We start from the raw sequence: 18,594 nt of genomic DNA, 5'->3' as shown, positions 1-18,594 counted from the left end.
TAGCACAGCACCGAGTTGTCCATTAGCACGGCCTTCGCCGAGGATCCAAACTAGCAAAAGGAAATGAGATGGGCAGACTGAGGAGCAAGAGGAAGATTTCAGACCCAAGGCACAGTTCTTCACTGTAAAAAGCTGTTTCGTTCACCCGTTGAGTGCCAAGGCAGATGGAGGCCGACCCTTGCACCGCCGAACACCCCGCCGTACTGCCCAGCACACCTGGACACCGGGCTGTCCCCAGCAAAGGGGTGGTGGGCACCCGTCCTGTGTGCGCTGGCTCTTCCTAAACCACCACCAGCTACGGTTGTTCACCCAGCAGGGAAGAAGCTGAACAAGGCTAATTAATGATAAAAATACTTGTCTTTTGTAAATTTTATTTTTAGTTCAAAGTGAATCACAACTTCCTGCCCCTCCCTCTCCCCTCCTGTGAAGACATACGTACCTCCAGATCAACGTCTTTTTTTTTTTTTTTAAGCATCAAGAGCGTAACACATTTCAACTGCTGCTAATACAGGTTTTACAGTGATGATTTTTGTCAGAGAGATTGTTTATGCAACTCCTTAAAGAGCAAAAAGGAAAAATCCCACATGTGAATGCAGATAAACTTTTGGAACGTAAACACGCAATAAACATAATTACTGCATTATCAAAAGTATTATGCATTTATCAAAAGAGTTGAACATAACAATTTCCAACACATATTTGATATGGCCCAATCGTAATTTGAAGGGAGACTGTATACCCTATAAGGGTAACTGTATACCCCTATAAGATAATCACTCCTGCCATAACTTACAGATGCATTTGACAATATTGACGCCAAAAAAAGGAGGGTTTAGTTTAATTTTACCCACGCTTTGCTGATTTTTGATACTTGGCTTAATTCACTCAATACGTTCTATAAAGGTGTGTAAACAGTCCTGATGTAAAGACCAGAGAGATTTAAGAGAAATCAACAGATCTGGACTGGTCAATGTTAATGTCTTCATTAACTCAGATACCTTATTTATCCCTGAGCACCTTAAAATTGTTCCCCCAAATCTCACTGAAGAACATGTAACTATTTCACAAGAATGTAAAACTGCATTTGGATAAATCTGTGTCTTACAAGTCCCATTTTCCTTCACTGGTTTAAAAACAAAAAACAAACCAAAAAACATGTCCCCTCCCCTTTGTTTTTTACATGTACTGCAATACCTTTAAAAAAAAAAATCACCCTATCAAACAACATCACCTACAGACACACTACAGACTACAAAAATATTGCATAGGAGTGTCAGTGGGCATAGTCTCACGACATGAGAGAAAATGCTAAGTTTTCTTTAAAACATTATGGCAACATTCTAATTTATTTTCCTTTTAAAAATCAAGTGGTTTCACTTTATTTCAAAATTGTACAAAATGGCCATGGCTGTTTATAAAAAAAAGTCTCTGTCTTGAGAATACGTGAAGTCTCAGGTGCATTAACAAAAGACCTGGAACCATTCACAGTGCAGCAGAAAGCTTCTTTTGAGGCAGAAACTACAACTCATCCTTCTTCTTTCCTACTCTTTCATGGTCTCTTTCTCTCAGGGTTCGCATGAAAGCGGTGAATCCAGACTCCTGGTTTTGAAGAAAGAAAAATATGGGTCATATTTTTACAAACAAACCAAAACAACGCGTCAAGAACACTTTTAGTTTCTGTATCCCACTGCAGAATATAAACTAAGGAGCAGTTACTGCTTCTGTGTTGCCTCATTGTGCAGTGCTCTGGTCCAGTGCCACTCCGCTGCAATGCAAGGGGAAAATATCCATGCAGATTCCACATGTCAAACTTTGAAGAGATGGGACGCAGAGAGAAAGGCCCTAAAACTCACAGGACAAGGTAAAATCTGTCCCTAGAAGTGCCATTGATGCCTTTTTGTCGAAAACACTCAAAGACGTTTTCAAGCCGCATTTGTATGCTACATGTGTCATTTTGAAAGCAGGTAGTGGATCATTTGTTGGCTATACACACATTCGCCACTGTTTCTCATCCCTTAACAGTTTTGCTCGTGATCTTCCTCCTTTTCCACACATTCAGATAATGGGAATTACATTTTTTCAAGTTACTATCAAAATTATTGTCAAACAATTTCATACCTGGATGCCTAGATGCTGACCTCTGTATTTCAACAACTTAGGATTTCTGATTGTCTAAGGCTGTTGGATGCCAGCAGTTTCCTTTTCCAAGGAAAGCTCTGAGCACAACTCGCAGGCATTTCAAAAGGCTCAGAAGGGTGGAGGTGTGAACACCTGTGTTTGAACACACTGTCTACTGGTACACCAACACTACAGTTGTCTGGGCAACTGATCCCACCCAATGGGACCATTTTTTACTTTTAAGCAATCCTGAAACACACCAGTCAAAACTGGACATAAAAAGGGAAAATACAAAGAGGTAGAGAACAACAAACAGAAGTCAAAGTTTGACTTCAAACAATGTTGGGGAACAACAAAACAAAACAAAACAAAACCAAACCCCAAAGCTGGGAAGCTTTTGAGAAGGTTAAACAACAAAACACTCTTCTAAAACTATTCACTATTTGAAAGCTAAGGTAGCTGGTGAGAAGGGAAAAAAAAAAAAAATGAAGTGACAAGTTTTGGCCATACGTCATCTGGAGACATCTGGCAATCAACAGCCCCCATGAAAAGACCCCAGTTTTCAAAGCTGTGTGTCTGGAAGTCATTTAAAGTACACTTGGGTCAGAGGGTGTCCTGATTCTTCCTTGCTCGAGTTGCTTGGGATGAAATGCCCTAAAATCTCTACTCTGGAACTGCAATTCCCTTGGAGGTGTGGAGGACCCCTTACAGGCTACTGCTGGGGGTCATGCTCTTCCCGACAGCCAGTGCTCCAGTGTGGGGTGGCAAGGAGCTGAGAGCTTCTGCTCTACTGGCCACGACTCCTGCTGTAGCATGTCATGTTGCTCCCACGGCAGCTGACATCCCTCTCCCTGCCCATGTGAAATGATGATAACAGTGAACTAAATGCCCATGGACATCTACTGATTTAGTGCCAGAATCAGGAACAGAAAACAGGTCCCCTGGCTCCCACTGCTCTCTCCTGAGATTTCTTTTGCAAAGTATGAGGTGGTCGGCCAAGGTGGTTCAAAAGGTGTTGTCATGCTGATGAGAAATCCTTTAACAGTGCAATCCCTTGTTACTGAAACAGATTTGTGATCAGACCTGGAAACTCCATGGAAGGCACTGTGCTAAGCACTGCCTCCAGCGTTACCATGATAGGAGATAACAAAACCTAATTTGATGCTGCACAAGCAGAAGACCAGAGGTCCCAGGAGAGGTGGAGGGGGAACACAGTTGTCAGCAGCAAAGAGATTGTGATGTTCCTGTTGGGTAATTTAATTCTACCCAAGAGGGTTGGCTGCACGTAGGGGATTAGTCAGTCCACCTTCCAGCATAGGGATAATCATCTCCCAACTGCTGTGGCCTCAGAGCACTCCCGTCTTGCTAAATTCTTTTTATCAGCCACCACAGATCCTTCCTTTCACGTATCATTTCTGTAAGTATGGGTTAGAAATACAAAAATTGTGGCTGAAATTTTACTTAATTGTTGGCTACTGCACCCATCTTTACTTTTAAGAAAAGATCCACAATCAGAACTAAACACAGTATCCATAACAATGCCTGGATCAGCACCATAAAATGGTAATTACTGGGGTCCTAATGCCGGAGAAAACTGGGAGGCGAAGCTCCATGAAGACTTCCCTAAGATCCTGACTGACAAAGAACCTCAGAATTTGGCTTTTTTCGTCATGCTTCTCTATAATTTAGTGAGCTGTAATAGCAGCAATAACTTTCAGGTAAGGCTCTTTTATCAAAATCACTGGACGGCTTGAAGACCCCAAGTTCTTCTTGCAGACCCTAGCTTCTCCAGGCAATCAATCACTGCTGAGGAGTAACCTCCCTCTAGGAGGTTATGACAAAGAATGCACACAAATAATTGGACTGCTCCCTTATTTTCAGACACTTTACAACCACGAAAGGCATTATGCCATTTCTGCCCCTTGTACTCATAGCATATAATTAGCTGACCACAGCAGGACAAAAGAATGAAACTTCAGCCCATGGGCTAGATGGCACAATTTGTCTTTCCATCCTGAGCTCCAGGAGTGAATCTGATTCAGGGCAAATGAGATATTTAGTTTCCCCCAGTCTCCAAAGGACAGCTTTGTCCCTGCTATAAAACGAATGGATTGTCACCATTTGGCAGCCTGGCGGACCCATAACACGTTTGCAGTATATGTGCGATCCAGATCCAGAACTGATAGGAGTAAGTTCTGTATTTTCTGGCATTTCTGCACCTAGCAGCAGCCCATGCAATAAACCCTTCACTTTCACTCGGTCCAAATTCACTTGCAGACTTTAGCTTAAAGAATAAAATATACAACAAAGCATTACCAATTCTAATCCTTTTTCCTCTTCTCACGTTCCTAAAATAGAGCAAGTATGTTCCTAATGCAGAGAGTACAGGGGTGTGGTACACAATGACTTCATCCATGTAAGACAGTAACAGAAGCAGTTAAACATCCTTCCAGCATGGTAAAAACTTACTCTGCAGTTTTCATTTGCAAGGCAGTACAGACAGAGGAGACCTGCCTCTCTGTATCAGGTGATGACTCTTGCTTTCACTTACCCCTCTTTCTCCGGTATATTTTTCCACAAATTTCCCGTAGTTGTAATAGTTAAAGGTGGGGTAGCCATCAACCCCCTCTTGCTTACACAGGTCGTGATTCTGTCCTTTGGCACAGTCCACTGCAGCGTAGGCGATCTGAAACGCAAGTGATCAGCATGAGGCAGGAGAAGACAAAGCAAGACTCTGCTTCACGGTTATGCCGCTGCAGCTTAGACTTAACACTAGGAGAGACCCAAGTCTTCCGCCAAAAACGCAACGGCTTTTGTAATGGCTCAGCTGTGGAGGAAGATCAGAGGGTGGTCATCAGGTCAAGCCACATGAATGGAAGAGCAGAAGCCTGCTCCCTCCCAATGAAACACTGCGCTGCTCGCACAGCACCTGGCCTACGCAGCTGCAAGGCACGTTCAACCCACACAGCAGAAAATCACCTTCCTAGCCTCCCCACTGAGCACTGCGTTAGATTCCAAATGGGAAATCCAGAGGCTGTGTTAGTAAAACCAAATCCAAGCATGGCAGTCACAGCTCTGTCACGCTGCAATATCTTTCCTGCACTTTGGTTTTAACTGATGAACAGCGACAGGGTGACTTTGATAATGGTAATGACCCACCTAACCCAATCTCCTTCCTGTGGCATGGCTAATGCTTGGAAAAGTTACCTTTTCTGTTCTTGGACAAACATGGCTGGTCACTTATGCAGGCTATTAATAGATACCCCAAATAGCTTTTGTAAACTCCATTTGGTTCTCGCAAGGTCAAACAGGGATGGGTAAGAGGCCAGAGCATTGTCTACCAAGTAATGCACATAGAGAAGAAGGTTGCTTGCTTGCAATCTCAGCCTGGGTTTATGTTTCCTTTCCTGTCTTTTTTCAGTCTATCCTTTAAGGTAGGGACTGTATGTTATGTGCAGCCATTAGCAAAGTGGGCTTTAATTCCTTTTGAAACCTCTAGATGCTACTGTCACACAAACAAACCCTGAGTAGGAAACAGCCTGCCGTGCTCTCAGCCTGTTGGCAGCAGAGCAACACCCTCCATCCCTGCCTGCTTCAGCACAGGCAGAGCGAGGAAGCGCAACCTCACAGCCCTAGAGCATCAGCTCAGGCTAACCCTAGTTTAGAGCATTTGACATTTGAAACCTGAATCTGTGAAGTATTGAGGAGGGGCTGCACTTAACATTTCTGATGTTGAAACAAAATGCAATTCATAAGCTTCTACTTAAAGCAGCCGAGCCCTCTGCTGTGATTTCACACTGACTGTTCCCGCGAGCGGCAGTTCTGGCTCTGAACGTACACTGCTGCTTACGCAGGCTTGCCTTCACAGCCCCGTTACATGCTCTGCTGAAGAGCAAGCAGGTTTAAGTACAAGCTATGTAAAAACCCAAACAAATTAGAGGAATGATTTTTGCAATTGTGGGTTACAATGTATCAAGTGCTAATTTCATAGCAGACACATCTTAACTTGAAATTTCCGTTCCATGAGCCTCCTTCAAACAATCTGATCAAAATACCTTTCGCTTGCATGACTTTAGGGTTGCAGTTGAACTGTTCTTCCATAATTAAAAGATCACTTAATATTCCACAATGCCCTCCAGTTTCATGGTGACACTGTCAAAACGAGAAAACCTGATCTCATTATCCTAGCAGTAATTAAAGAGATTGGCAAAGCCAACTTCAGTTAATTTGCTTGTTTTGTTTTGGCTTTGAAAGCCTGACAAGACAATACTCGGTAAGATCTCGCTTGGGTCTATCTTCAGATGGAAAGCACTATCTAAAGTGAGCAGTATTCTTACCTTAAATATTTGGTTTCTGTTTTCCCATTTTAAACATTAATAAGGCTATTACAGAAACAGGACTCTCTCGAGCTGTTAAACACACATATGATCACTTTTTTTTCCTTTTTTTCTTTTTGTAAACAGAAAGACTCCTACTCATTCAGGGCCAGTTAAAATGAAAAGTTAGGAACAATACACTGCAGAGAGTTTCATCTAAGTATTTATGCCTTCCTGACCTTAGCAGCCAGCCAAAATTTAGAGCCCTGTTGGCTACTTCTGTGTAAAGGAAAGCTTACGAGGGAGACAAACATTTATTTCATGTCACAGTATTAATGTAGAAAGAATACTGGAAGTCCTAGTTTCCTGAAAACAGGAAGAATAAATAAAACTCTTTTTTTTCCTCACTGCTCTAAATACCACACAGGGAGAGATTACAGCCAGAAAAAGGGGAAGGTATATGTGCACTCATCCAGATCTTAGTAGCTGGTCTGAGGCATGAAACTGTTGTGACTGATGACCCATCTGTTCTTAGATAGTGTCTCGGAGATTAAGAAAATTAGGTTTTAGTACATTGGAAGGAAGAGAAGCCCCCTTTATCTGTACCTCTCTGAAAACATCTAGACTGGCTTTCGTTGAAGCAAAGAGCCCAATTTCATTTACAAAAGGCTTTTGTGAGAATAGCCCCCAGTGAGGAGAGGGTGCAATGGAGGAATGCAATGCTATAAGCCACTGTTAACCTTGTGCAGTGCATCTTGTTACCTCAAAATAGATGATTGAGGGACCATAAGGAGGTGGCCTCTGAAAGAAATGCTTAGTAGTCTGCTTGAGATACAGCTCTCCTCTACAGCACATGGAAGTCTAAGCTGGTCCATCTGTCCATTTGCTGTGCACTGAAATAATGCACACAGATTCCAGTTTAAGTCTGCCTGCAACAGTCACATTAGCCTAATGCTATGCCTAATCTAACAGGTCTAATGGCGAGGGACACATCTACCTGGAGCAGTGTTTGGAGGACGTGTCCATGGTTTGCCATTCTCTGAAATGCTCCTGATGCAAGCTCCCACACAGCCCCATGGACTCAGCGCTGCTCCTGCAAACATCATTTTGAGCCCAGCTCTTCATACATTTACAGCCAGTCAGAGAAGAGAAACAGCAATCTTCAAAAGCCTTGTAACTCATACAGACCCGAGCAAAATTTCATAGAGAGACATCTAATTCCCAAGATTGTATCCGAGGCTGCATTTCAAATGCCTGCTGCCAACAGTAGCTGAGTAAGAGTACTTAGGAGAGCTTGAGTGATTACTTTAGAGTGGAAATGTTAAGGCAGCCTAAATATAGAGGTTGCTACCATCTCTATGCGCTCATTACCATAGCATCACAGTCCTAATTGTTTTGCCTGTCTCACAGCGGAAGATCAAATATAGTGCACTGCATGAAGAGAAAAGTAATGCTGAAAAACACTTGTAGCAAAACACGCTTCTGGACTGAGGACCAATTCCAACCTCAATTCTATCAACTTCAGACAGCTGAACTCCGAGACATAACCAGTATTTCAGCAAACAGCACCGATGCCCTTTGCTTCATTCTGTTTGTGTTTTCATGGACCGTGAATATTGAACTCCATTTCTAGTAGAGGAATCTCCTGCAGCAGTTTTCAGTTAGGGTGAATTACTTCATGACTATACTGAAAGGCTGCACATAAAAAGATGCAGCCCACAAAAAGAAAGGCTTTGCTTGAGTCCTGGCTCAAGTCAGCAGTGATACGTTGCAGGGAGGTTTTCCTCTCATTCTCAACCTTCTTAGCAACGATCAGTTTTTCTGCATTGCTAAAGAAGGAAACTGAGTCAGGAAAAATAACAACCCAAAAAACCTCTACCAAAATGTGCTTAAAGACTTCTAGAGACTATTACTCTCAGAAATGATCTTCATATTCAACTACCAGCAACAAGTTAATGGAATTTCACTGGAAAGCATAGGTTAGCAAAACCTATATGCTTTGCCTTGTAAAAACACTAACTTTATTCAACCGGAAATTTCAGACAGATTAAGTGTAAGACATCCCTTAGGAGCCAAGACACTTGACATCACCTCTCATGAATTCTCTCTCATCAAGAGGGGGAAACAAACCTCTAAAAATCTGTGAGACCAAGAAACTCTCCTAACGCTGGTGTAAAACTTAAGAGTGTGTGCGTGTGTGTGTATATATATGTCCACTATGGAAGAACCCAGCGTAACAGCTTTCAGAAGACAAGATTGATTTTATGGAGATTTTGATTGTTAGGGCTAAAATTTAATTTCTTGAGCTTTCTTAACTTTCCTCTAACCAGAGGGAAAAAATCCACTGAAAAAACATTTCAGGATGAAAAACCCCTAAGTGCTATATCTGCAACACACACAAAACTCCACAGGGTTATGGATTCTCCATAACCCAAAGCTGCGCTGCCTTAGATATTGACAATACACCATTATATACAAGTTCTCTCTCCAGAGGCAATGCTGTTCAGGTTTATCACCATCCTGTTCAGTAGCTGTAGCAGGAATAGAATAGTTATCAAATGAAAAGACAGTCAATCAGAGACTGTGGACCCCAGAGGAAGTTCTTTGGAGTACATCCAGCTTTCTTAATGTTATTGGTAGTTCCTCACAACTGGTATGCAGCTTATAATAATTAATAATACCAGGTTAGTATGCATAATAATAATGCATAATAATTATGCATAATAATAATAATTAAAAAATAATACCAGATGAGTATGCATTTCTCCTTTATTCCATAGTCAGTATAGTTTAACACGACTCTAGCAACATCTTGGACTGGAAAATATCTTTATCTGAAAAGGGAAGTCCCACAGCAACATTTCATGGTTTTACCAAAGAAGTGGAAGCTTAACTACAGAGTTGCAAACTTAACTCCACACGGCATTAGAATCTGAGCAACGTATGACCAGCTCTGAAGAGCTCTTAAAAAAGGAAATAGAGCATGGCATATTGTTCAGATGAAGTGGTCTGATCACGAACACCGAGCTGTTACAAAAATCAGAACTTTTCATTTAGGCGCTTAAATAGAAGTGGAGCTATGCTGAAAATGGGACCATTGATCTCCGTGTGCCTCAACTGTAACAGAAGGACGATGCCTTGGTTTTTTTTACTGCGTAAGTGTTAGAAGGAAAAAGAAGTACTTGCAGTATCATCTAATCATACATCAGGAATCACAGTTCCCTTCCAACAGAATTACGAAACAACTTTTTGCTCTAGAGAGATCTTGCAGGTAAGGAACACAATTACATCCAGCGGTTCAAATAAATGTGTAGAAAATTGAAAGTGGGATCCCTTGACCTTCCAGGTAACTCCTCCTTTCTATTTTTAAACCTCTTTCATTTTAACAGTTTGTCTCCCAGTCACCATACGATGATATAGTAAAAATACCCCCTGCAATCCTAGTTGCTCTCCTATTAAAATATGTACTGCCACACACTGGTTTATTGATTCAAGGAAATAAATCTCTGCTGGAGCTAATATTGACTTTTGTTATGAAAATGGAAGTGAATAACTAACTGAATATTGATTTGAGAGAGGAATGATACATGATAAGCTTAAAAAAAATTAAAGTAAAATTGCAGCATGGAAAAGAATGCTTCCAAGCAACATTTTTAAAGTATAGTCAATTCCAGATGACAATTACCTGATTATTAGAAAAAAAAAGTCTGTTGTTGCCAAATGTCTTAAAAGCACCTAGGAATAAGACAGATGTGCATTCTTCTCTGATTACTCTATAGGTTTCTATTTATATTACCTGTTCTGGACCCTAACGGCAGTTACGAGCTGGCCTGCTAAAGCTTGTTGCAATCCAGCTACTGTTCTCAACGTGAAAGGCCTTGCAAATGGAAGATTCATTATTAGCTGCCCTGATGTGCCATAGCAGCATTACCATAGCTGCAATTCATCAGCTGTTCTCAAAGCAGGCCTATTTGCAAAGGGAAGATCCATTAGTAGGCACCATGATGTACAGTGCTAACATCACCATATTTAATGAGTCTAATTAAAAAGAAATTCAACACATGCTTTTTAAGCAAATAGGGATCAAATTCTTGGCCAAACTAAAGTATTAATTCATTTGGATAACTCTGTACAGTGATTTGGTTGGTATAATGATTTTAAACCATGGTTCAAACCATGGTTCACAATACACATTGGGGACTCACCAGTTTCACTGCTGTCTTGCACCCCAGCTCACCCCAGTAGCTGCACTCTTTCCAGCAATCTCTGCCACAGCTGTTTCTGTACAAACTCACTAGAACCCAGTTGCAGTGCTTTGATTTAGGTCAGTGCATTTGTACAGGAACAGTCTTCTGTGAAAATGGAGAAGATTGGTCAAACAGCAGCCGCTTTGGGGGAGTTCCAGAGATTTGTTACTGAGAGGCCTTGAGGAGTCAAGAGCCTTCCTTCAGCAAATCGAAGCTGGAGCATCACGAATCCGTTCCTTCAAGCTGAACTTTAGGATCAGCCAAAAGGCAGAATGCAGATTTTTTGAAGATTTAGCTGGTGCCCTTTCAAGAGTCTCTGGAGTAGTTAGCGAACATGCCTTCCTGCTCTTCAATCTGTTCAGCAAAGTGACAACCCTCACATTTGCATTTTCTGACGTACACTGGTCATTGCCAAAACTCGAGCTGTGGAACACAGGCCAAAGGCTTTCCCCTGGCAGGTGCATGCAAAGACCACAGTGCCCCAAGGCAAGAATGTTCCAGATGGCTTTTTTTCCCTTTTTCTTTTTTTTTTTTTTTCTTTTTAAATAACTGAAAGCAATATGCTAACTGCTTCACTGGACTAGCCTCTCCACTGATCTGGTCTTACTGGCACTGAATTTCTCCAGGTACATGGAAAGACGCAGAGGCTCTGGTTTACGGGTTACACCTAGAGCCGTATTTTGCAATAGCCACACGACTGTCCTAGGCAAGCGAGCAGGCTCGGGATTTCTGCTAAAACCACCAGCAGTGATGTGGCCAACAAGAACTGACATTTAGGGCCAACATTCCGAGCATTATGTTATTAAACTCCAACTCCAGCAGTGCAGATGATGAAAAAGTATACAGCATTAACCACAGCCCCGGGGAGGGGGGGCTTCTGTGCCCAAACCACCCCCTTACAGTAAATCTGCAGAGCCAAAGACACGTATTTAACAGCTTCAAGCTCTGCTCATCTTCAAAATTCCAATGTAAAGACTCAAAGTCTCCCAAAGGATACCTTTTAAGATACCATTTATAACCAATCCAAGGCTGGAATGTTTTTGATTGTTCTTTAGCTTCTGCAGAATTAAATGTTTAATTAAAGGACCACCCCTATTGAAAAGAAGATACAGTTTAAATGCTACCATACTCTGTTAAAGTGAAAAAACCTTTCTCCGGGGGGGGGGGAAGACACTACTACAGACTAAAAATGAAAATTAGTAATCTTTCCCTGTTTTTGAAAGAAGAAATATTTCTTCCCTCTTAAGCAGTAATTTTACAGAAGTTTGAAACCGTACAGAACTACAAATTAGTCAAAGTTTGAAGGCTCAGCCCAGTTTGAAACATGGGAATATGCCCAGTGCTGCTTGTGGGAACAGCCATGTGCCCTTCTGAAGTCTTAAACACGTTTATTTTCTTTTCCACAAGGGCACAAACTGGCAGCAAGAAGCACCTTGGCAGGTTATGGCTGTACACAATTAAATAGGGCTCCCCAGATAATCAATCCCTGGCACTTTCATAAGTCACTGGGGTGGAATAACATCGTTTTCCCTAACTGCACACACCTCTTTGAAACTGTACCAGCCTTAATATTCCTTACTGGCTCTCCTGTTCCAACTCATTACATTTTATACCTCCCCACTTCAGCCTTAAACTGAAGTCAAGAGTTGCAACCGTCAATCACTGCTCTGCTCTCGGAGTCCTTTCATAATGTGCAGCCTGAACCAAAAGCTTCACAAGCCTGCATTTACCACCACCACCACGTCCAGTAAACTGTGCCATGATTCAGATTGCTTGTTAATACATCCTGGGGCTCTAATAAGCAAGTTTCACATTGTTTGGTACATTTGCTTCATCTCCTCTGACTGAAATTTTAATGAGTTCAGGAAAGAGAGGCTTCACTGGGAGCTACCAGGAAAGCGGGAAAACAAGGATACTTTCTCAGAGATCTTGGAAACAAACAAGTAACCAAAAGGTATCCGAGCACACAAATTTACAGCAGTAAGAGAACTGAAAGCTGCATGCCTCTAAATCTTCTGTGTGCCAGAGGGCAAAAGTGATGGACTTCTAATTTTATGCAGTCAGTGATGCAAGAATGATTTGTTTCTTGTCAATCTGATGCATCTTATGTGAGTTACAGAAAAGACGAGAGGGAAAAAAAAAAAACCCCCACGACAGAAATTCTTCTGTTATGGTAGCAGGCAGATTAATAGGGGTATAACTGTTACAAAATTACCTCTTCATTTAGAATAGAATATAGAATAGAATAGACTATTTCAGTTGGAAGGGACTGCCTGATCACTTCAGGGCTGACCAAAAGTTAAAGCATGTTGTTAAGGGCATTGTCCATGTGCTTCTTAAACACTGACGGGCTTGGGGCACTGAAGACCTCTCTAGGAAGCCTGTTCCAGTGTTTGACCACCCTCTCGGTAAAGAAATGCTTCCTAATGTCCAGTCTAAACCTCCCCTGGCGCAGCTCTGAACCATTCCCATGAGTCCTGTCACTGGATCCCAGGGAGAAGAGATCAGCACCTCCCTCTCCACTTCCCCTCCTTGGGAAGCTGTAGAGAGCAATTTCCCTATTAAATTGCCAAATCTTTTCCATGCCACACCTAAACACAAAGCAATCGTGAAGTTGGAACAAATTTGGAGATCAGAATGAAATACAGTTCACTCAAAGATAATAATGTTTCTAGCTAGTTATCTGGTTAAATCCAGTGGCTCAGGTGGGTGTTTTTTAATCCCAGATATGCACGCACTCAGTTAACATGGTTCAGCTGGTGCAAGGAAATTAACTGGTGTGCTTCAGCCATCAGATGTATTTTCAAGACAGAAGCACGAGGGTCCTAGAAGGGCCCGACATCCTGCACTCAAGTCAGCCAACTTACAGAAATATATTTATGCTATGCAAGTGAAGATTAGTTATATGATTGAGGTCTTCAGGACTGTCACAAAACTTGTGGTTTCTCCACATGCACGCCAACGGCTGATAAAAGTTGAAGGGGAATGGAGATGATGTAAATTATCTTTTATTAATCTTTCAATGAGAAAGAATGTGTTTCGCTTCATAGAAAAGAACTCTTACACAAAGAATTAAACAGAAAAGACAACAAATTAACAAAAACAGAATAGGTTAAAAGTGTAACTCAGTTTGACCAAAAAAGATACAACCCCTAAGATGCAGATACATTTCTATTAGTGCAACTGCAATTTTATCTACCTAAGCCTACCACCTTATCAATAAGCAAAGCCTTATAAAGTACAAATGGTGGAAAACATTCTTAAACATCTCAGAAATAATTAACAGCAAGTTACCTTTCGATCTTCTTTAAAGACTTCGGCAGCGGTTGTAAAATGTGGAATGGCATTTTTACAGTGGGGACACCCTGTTTGACACAGGAATAAAAAAACAGCATAAACATTAGTTGTAAATAAGATACTGGGACAAACTCAAGATGCAAGGTGAATTAGTGGGAAATTTGTTATTAAAAATAATTCTAGACAAGAATTCTCCAGTTCTGGGAAGAGGGGGACAAGGCAACTGTAGACCATGTGTCAGCTACACGAACTTAAGCACATGTTTAAAACCCCTCTGACTTCAAGCAGTTTAAGTGTATACTTACAGTTACATGACATCCCATATAGGGACCATGGTGCAGGGGGCTTTTCTCTATCGCCAGTCCTTTAAGAGCATTTTAAGATCACTAGCCATAAACGGACAAACCATTTCCCTGCTGCTGTACCTCCTCATGGGTATTACCACATAGGTTATTACTGCTGTTGCCACAGATACCAGCTACATTTGGACACGGGAATAAAGACAGCGCAGTTGTGAACAGGAGGAGGTTGGAAGTTGGAAAGGAAGTTGCCAGGACCGTTTAGAAGAGCTTGGGAATTGCCTGTGTTAGAGCCAAGCCATCGGGAACACAAGGGAAGGAAGAGAAGCAAGTCCAACAGGCTACACATCTTTCACTTACGGAGAGCAGAGATCCAGTCCCAGGTTAGGATGACTGCTGCTGGCCTTCCTGGAGACCTTCCTCCTGTTCACCACAAACGGGCAACCCCAGAAGTTTTACAGACACAGCACACAAGAACCCCACAGCTTTGTGTGGGAGATGGGCCGATACTTGTTTGTACCACCGCAGCATTGAACAAAAGGCCAGTTCATCCCTTGCTTAAATATACACTAAATTTACTCAAACATTTCAGAAGAAACCACAGAAGGGGAACAAGAACTGCTCTCTCGATTCAAGATTCAGATGTGAGCGCTCTTAATTCAGAAGCAATGTTTATTGTCTATGATTAATCTAAACGACTCTCAAAATATCAATACTAAGTAAGGCTTTGAAAAGGAAAGTACCTGCATTATGTGTAACAAATTATTTTTTTCAAACATAAAGAGGTTGTTCCCAAGCAAAAATTCAGGACACTATTTTTTGCTTAGATGCAGGGAAAAAAGGAATGGACACACTTCTGTCAAGCCTGTATAATGCTAGCAAAGGCAAAAGAGTTCATCCTGCTAGTATTTCTGGATAGGAGCAGAACAGAGCACAGATGAGTTACTCACAAGCTGCAATTACAGCTTATGCTACTGTTGTTTACCAGTATTTCACAATGATGAACAAGTAGCTATGTCACTTTTAAGTCAGTACTGAACAAATGCCCTCTTAGGAGGCTTGCAGCCACCCTCTCATAAACTGTACTCCCTCTTTTAGCTGACAAGAAAAACAGTATCTGCGCATAAATACTGCACACCCCTTTCCACAAAGGAAAGGCTGAACACCCCTTTCATCTTCACCAAAATGCAGTTTCATTGCTTACATGCACTACTTTGAATTTTAGAGTATTTTTTTTCTTCAGAATAGGATTTTGAAAGCACTGCAATGACGCACATGCGTATAAATACATTGAGAGTCTATGCAGTAACTAAGAATACCGAAAAGTCAAGGGGACATTTCCTGGGAAACTGAGGCACTTTTGCAAATCCATCCTAATGGCTCCAAACTCTTTATGCAGCATAATGGCAGTCTATCCTGATGGCAGCTGTGTTTCAGTGGGAGATAGTGCAGGTCCTCTACAGCTTGCAAACTATTAAGGTTGTTGAGTTGTTCGGCATTTGCCTGTGAGAAAACAGTCAAGAAAGAAAAGGAGGAGGAGGAAGAGAAGGAGGAGGTGGAGGAGACTAGGGTTCCATCAGCCCACTTCGGTGACCCATTTTCTCTCTCACCACTTGCCTGTCCTATCTGCTGATACTGAAAAGCCTTCGGGTCAAGCCTGCCTCTTGACACATCTTGGATAATTTCCTGTACTGTGGGGTGACTGCCTCGGTTGACTTGTTAATGCTGCTCTACACAAATAAATCAGAACTGATGACATCTAAAAAGAATTCCCGAGAAAAATCAGGGCCCCTAAAACAAGAACACTTGTTCTAGTCCACATGCTTACATGCTGTAGTTACTGGAAAGCACTTCCAACTGTTACGCTAAAACATAAAGGCTCCTAAAAACTTAAACCTTTCAGGTTCCCCTTTCTGCTTATGATCTTAAGCTTGAAATTTAGATTTCGCCAAACAGCAACTTCCAAACCCTCAATAAAAGATATTTCAAGAGAAACATGAGACTTCACGTCTTCTTATTCCTAACACCTTTATGATACATCAGTCGATGTGTTTCCCACCTCGCAAGTGCTGGATCTGCAGAGGACAGGGCATTTGGTAAAGCCTCTCTCTAAGCCCCCACTGAAGTTGCAGCAGGTAAGAGCTCTCCATGAGCCACACTCTTCAAGAAAACCAGAACATGATTCAACAAATAAGCATATTCTTTCAGACACAGAAAAACCCAATGGCTATTAAAAACGCAAGCTGACATTTTACAGGGGCCAACAGATGGCGGGTAAGAAAACAGCCCGAGTGGCCGTTTAGCTGGTGACTGCTCAGAGGAGCATCAGCAGCTGCTCAATGTCCCTTCTACCCTAGCGAGTCACCACTGCACATGCTGCTGCATAGTGTTCAATAGGTGGCATCGAGAAGGGTGTTGAGCTTGGTTCTCAGCAAAGATGCACATCTTGTAAGGCCAAAAGGAAGCATCCGATTATCTAGACTGTTACGGCATTTGGAGAAGGTAGGCAAAACCAAACCGTGCTTTGAGGTTGTGGTTAACACCACCACACAGAGGAGAGGAGCGCCGCGTAATTCAAAACAACTGATAAAGGAACCTATGCTCACAGCTTTTATTTCCTCTTCTCTGTGATCTTCTCATCTTCCCACTCTAATACCAAGTGACAAAAGTTACCTTCATTTACTGATCTGAAGCTCCATCCCTCCTCCCCTCACTTCTGTCTTGGCCCAACCTCCTTTCTTTACTGCACTGTGCTTGCAAAACTAAAACACAACCATATGGCTTTTGGTAGAGCTGAGTCCAAGTCCAGTAGGCATTTTGTTAGCCTTGGACATCCATCCACAGAACAGATGTGAATGCTACGCTGAATTCCCAAGGAGTTTCAAGGAGTCACCGAAAAAGGGGGAAGGAGCACATCATATGGAATAGCAGAACTTCATCTGTTACAACTTAGAAGGATTGCCAAATGCAGCAAACACTTGGAAGTCACCCAACCCAGTCATTCTATTTAAAGCACACATGCCAAAAAAAATAAAAAGCAGAGGTTGATATCTTCATTTTGACAGACGGAAAACTTGTTCTCCCTATTCCCTCTTCACACCCACTATCACACATTTATTTTAAGTGTTAACACTATCTTCCAGATTTGAAAGTGCAAAGAAAGGAAATGTACTGAGCACTCTACATGAGGACAGGAAGTGTGCAGGCTCCTTACAAAGGATTTTCCAGATGGGCTGCAATAGAAAGAGATTAAACTGGTGGCATCTGAAGGTGTGGGTAAGGTGTCAAGAATCAAAAGGTCCTCTCCTTATTAGTAGTATTTATAGGACAGTAAGCCACTATGGACCAAAGAAGTGGGAAGATTAATTTCATTTCATTTCAGTTGAATAATTTGGGTGCTATGGTAGGCTCACAGGCTTCTTCTAATGTAGGTACAGGGCTTTGCTTTACCTATTTTCTTTCTTCGTTTTTACATAATTGTAAAATTTGATCACAACAGGGTTAACGGCAGATGTGAACTGTGCCTGCCTTGAGAAATCTGAAAGAAATCTGCTCCTAGAACATCCAGCCTTTCCACAGGATCCCAGCACTGGCGCTCAAAACCTTTAATCACTTCTGCAAATCTTGAGGTAACTTCATTTCCTAATGCAGAAACACACTTGCATCACCAGGCAGGAAGGCAAGAGAGCTTGACATCTAATACACATGCAGTAGCATGTGTTAAGGCTATCCTCGGTTCCCAATCAGCAAATGATACAGCTTTATTACAGCTCTGGCCAGACGTTCTCACCTCTCTGTGCTCAAAATTTTGCACTCTGGAGGCCCCCCCATGCAGCCTGTGGTGGTATCTGCTCTGCCTGACTGCTGAAGCCTGCTGGGTGATGAGGGCTGCCTGCTTAAACCACAGGTCTGTGGGTCCATATGAGAACACCTGCAATAGAGGGGTTCTAAGTTCTCTTTGCCTTTGCACTACAAATTTAAAATTTTACATGAACCCAGTATTTTCTACAGGTTTTTTTCCCACCATTCATGCTGTAAAGTTGGTAAGGGCTGGGAAGGCACACTGAAGTACAGTCACAGTGGGCACTGTCACATTCCTCACCTTGAAAACCAAGTAGTTCTCGACTGATCCAGTACATGAAAAATATGGTTTCTGTGGCTAAAAATTCAATGCTGATGAATAGCAGATGAGGGAAATCAAGTAAGCAGGCTTCATTCAGACCCATCATCACTGAGGGGGAGATGGAGTGAGATTCCTCTAATTAGAGAGGCATTTAAAGGAAAGCTAGTGGGTCTTTTGGGAGATGAAGTGATGGA

The 18,594-nt window shown here is 42.0% G+C and overlaps 1 protein-coding gene across 1 annotated transcript in view; it reads right to left on the bottom strand.

Annotated features, from left to right (window-relative positions):
• Positions 1-354: 354 nt before the first annotated feature.
• PDIA5 (protein disulfide isomerase family A member 5) overlaps positions 355-18,594 on the bottom strand; it is a 103,934-nt gene continuing 85,694 nt past the window's right edge. Inside the window, 3 exon segments of the mRNA XM_076340604.1 lie at positions 355-1,599; positions 4,670-4,804; positions 13,976-14,046. Of these exon segments, the coding sequence (XP_076196719.1) occupies positions 1,519-1,599; positions 4,670-4,804; positions 13,976-14,046 (287 nt within the window). The 3' untranslated portion in view covers positions 355-1,518.

Source organism: Aptenodytes patagonicus, chromosome 6 (assembly GCF_965638725.1).
Source record: "Aptenodytes patagonicus chromosome 6, bAptPat1.pri.cur, whole genome shotgun sequence".
Classification (NCBI taxonomy): Eukaryota; Metazoa; Chordata; class Aves; order Sphenisciformes; family Spheniscidae; genus Aptenodytes; species Aptenodytes patagonicus.
The sequence above is the reverse complement of the archived record's forward strand: the minus strand, read 5'-3'. Positions and strand labels throughout refer to the sequence as shown.